Source organism: Saprolegnia parasitica (assembly GCF_000151545.1).
Source record: "Saprolegnia parasitica CBS 223.65 unplaced genomic scaffold supercont2.813, whole genome shotgun sequence".
NCBI lineage: Eukaryota > Oomycota > Saprolegniomycetes > Saprolegniales > Saprolegniaceae > Saprolegnia > Saprolegnia parasitica.
Window position 1 is genome coordinate 1 of NW_012157207.1, and position 3163 is coordinate 3163.

General features: G+C 58.2%; 2 protein-coding genes across 2 annotated transcripts; one reads left to right on the plus strand and one right to left on the minus strand.

Moving 5' to 3' along the window:
* Positions 1-700: 700 nt before the first annotated feature.
* Positions 701-1072, minus strand: SPRG_17853 (hypothetical protein; the record flags this gene model as incomplete). Its single annotated transcript, XM_012357252.1, has 1 exon — positions 701-1072. A coding segment is annotated over one exon (372 nt), but the record flags the coding sequence as incomplete, so codon positions are not given.
* A 931-nt stretch (positions 1073-2003) lies between these two features.
* On the plus strand, positions 2004-3138 carry SPRG_17854 (hypothetical protein; the record flags this gene model as incomplete). The annotated part of the gene is made up of 1 exon (XM_012357253.1): positions 2004-3138. Exon 1 carries the CDS (start codon positions 2029-2031, stop codon positions 3136-3138), a length of 1110 nt encoding a protein of 369 aa, XP_012212643.1. The 5' UTR covers positions 2004-2028.
* Positions 3139-3163: the final 25 nt, after the last annotated feature.

A 3163-nucleotide genomic window follows, 5' to 3' on the forward strand; every position in this document is an offset into this window, starting at 1 on the left:
TGCAAGTACGACGCACTTTAGAAACGCTCGATGAGGCGTACTTTATCGAGTGCTCCCTAGATCGGGGCACTCACTGTGCACAGTTGTGTCCTTTGATATCCCACCAATCGCAGACGCCTCACCAGGTTTTATGCCTTGAATATTAACGTTAACGTGCGTCTACCGGGTATTTGAGGGCCCGTCGCCTTCCCTAATACCAGTATACACGACTGTAGGTGGACGGACGAAAGCTTCCGAACGTGTCCGTCGCCACTAGGGTACCCTTGGTCGCCAACACAACGTGTCCTTGATGAAATACCGAAATTCAAAAAGTATAAGCTTGGACTCGTGCGGGGGGAATGATAATTTTAACGTGAAAAGTGGGTCAATTTGCCCTTGAGAGGGATGTCCGTGCGGGGAGGGTGAACGTGAAAACGTGACTCCAAAGTGATCATGTTGACTGTTTTATTCCACATTCCGCTCACGAAACGAGGCCTATATTGTATGAATTACGATATACCACTTGTGCTTGTACGCAGAACATCGATACCGACGATAGTTAAACAAGAATGACTTCGCCACCGCTCTCGTCGTCGCTCGATGGAACGAGCGCTTGGTCGACGATTGCGCGCGCTTGAGCCGCTTGCTGGCGAGTGGTGCGCTGGGCCTTGGCCTTAATAATCAAGACGACGACGATCGCAAGTGCAAGACAACATGCTACGGAAATGACGAGGATCATCGTTGCATGGGTGGCCGTTGGTGTCGTCGGTGCAGCAGTCGTGTCGATCGGGCGAGAGGCAAATTTGTCAACGACACGGGGAGCCTCGCCACCGACCGGGAGCACGCAAGCGTAGTAGCTACCCGAGCTGCTGTCCACGACGGAAGCAATGATGCTGCACGAGGTGTCGGACGACAAGATGCAACCGACGCTGGACACGTAGCTCGGTAGAAAGGGAGTGCAGTCTGCGATGGCAACGTCGCCGGCGCGCGGACAGCGAGTGCCGTGGACGCCGCAGATATTGCCTTCCACGGCATACGTGGCATCCCCGAGGACGTGCACGGATGTCGTCAATGTGTTTTCGAGACGACTCATGGTCGAGTTCATGATACGAGGGCGAGCTGGTTCTGTAGCCGAGTGGTTGGAGGCGGCTTCGAGTCCCACTAGAGCGACGACAATGAGCAGTCTACGAAGCTGCATCGTGTGCTTTTGCTCAAAGAAAATGATTTCTTCTCCTGACGCGACCATCATCGATCAAGTTGGCGGAACGGATTGCGTCAACCAAGCGATCGCCCGGCAGAGACATGCATCGTGAATTCGTTTGGTGTTGAGGCATCAATACAGCACGATACAAAAGCTAAAGAATACAAGCCAAGCAAGGACGACCACTCGTACTCTAGATTCAAAGGCGACAACCTTCTACGGAGCCTACTGCGATCGTTTCTTGCACAGCACACCAACGGACTAGGTGGCTGTTTGATGGAACTGTGCCGATGGAAACAGAAGATATCAATGACCAGCAGATCGCAACACTCGACCTGGTTTTGTCGAGTGCTGCAAAACAAGCGCGAGCGGTTTTGTTGTGGGTGCAGATCTGTCAACGCTACTGGGTGAGTAGCCACCGACGCCCATGATGCAGCATATAGGATCTTAGCGCGAACGAGTGCCCATGATAGAGGGGATTGATTGACGTTAGCCGACCAGCGTGGCAATGGCAGAGCTCAAGCAGTCGATCAAACAAGAGAACGAGTCATTCACAGGTACCTCCAAGCGACAAAGTTGGGTTCTTTGCCCTTGTAACGGACAGCGTTCGGATCGCATTGCGATCTTTCTTGGACGGTGTCGCCTAGGTCGGTCGTTGCGATTCCAGCCAATCCACGCGCAGTGGTTTCCCTTGCCTGTCCTGTGATTGGCCTGCGCAAAAGATGCGACATCACAAGCGATGTGATTGGCTTCCACCAAAGATTCCTAGTCCGAGCGATCTTCCTGCAAACGCGGTGGCATTTCATTTTCATTTCCCATTTTCGCTCGACCTTCGCAGCAGCACCATCATGTTCTCGAAGAAGTCGATCATCGTCTGCGTCTGCGCCGTCATCCTCGCCCTCCACGCCGACGCGGCGCCCGTCGGCGCCCACGCCCTGCGTCACAACCGCGCGGCCCATGCGCAGCCCAAGCACGCCATGCACGCCAACGTCAAGAAGGCAGCCAAGGTGACCAAGGCCGCCAAGAAGCGCGCCTTCCGCAAGAGCGCCAAGCAGGTGGCAGAGTGCGACGGCACACAAGTCAGTGTCCTCGGCGACGCCACGTACTGCATCCAAGGCGACGTGTGCTCGGGCGAATCGAACGCTGGCGCGTGTCCCACCAAGAGCTCTGCGCCGTTTGCCGACTGTGTGCCAGGCATCCCGTCGTTTGATCCGTTGACGCTGTCGTGCTCGCTGCCGGCCGACGCGGTCTGCTCAGACCTTGGCAACGGCGCCTTTGGCTGTGTCTTGACCACAGAGGATGGCGTTATCGCCGATCTTCCGACGGAAGCCCCCACCGATGCCCCTACGGACGCTCCCACGGACGCCGAAACCGATGCCCCCACCGACGCCCCGACTGACGCCCCGACCGAGCTGACGGCGAGTGCCAACGAAGACGCGGCGACGTCTGAGACGCGCACGGAGGAGCCGACTGAAGCCACCACCGACGCCCCCACCGACGCTCCCACCGACGCGCCGACGACGGCTTCGACCGAGTCGGACGAGGTCACTGATGCTCCCACGGATGTCGAAACTGATGCTCCTACGGACGATGCTACGGACGCCCCGACTACCGCCGCGACCGAGTCGGACGAGGTCACTGATGCTCCCACTGACGCCGAAACCGATGCGCCCACGGACGCCCCGACTGACGCCCCCACGGATGCCCCGGCGGCTGTGTCGAACTTTGCTTCGGTCCAAAGCGCCGGCGCGGCGTCCGCCAGCGTCGGTGTCGTGAACATTGCTGCTGCTGCAGTCGCCTGCGCGGCGCTTGTCGTGGCGATCGCGGCGGCGGTGCTTGCGACCAAGAAGAGCCGCGCGCCGGCGGTGGCCTCGGTCTTGCAGGACGAGGCTGTCGACGAGGTCACGGCTGTCAAGGCGCAGGACGACGATGTGGCCGTCGAGGTGTTGGAGTGCTAAGTGCATCTGCCACTGTGCCGCGCGT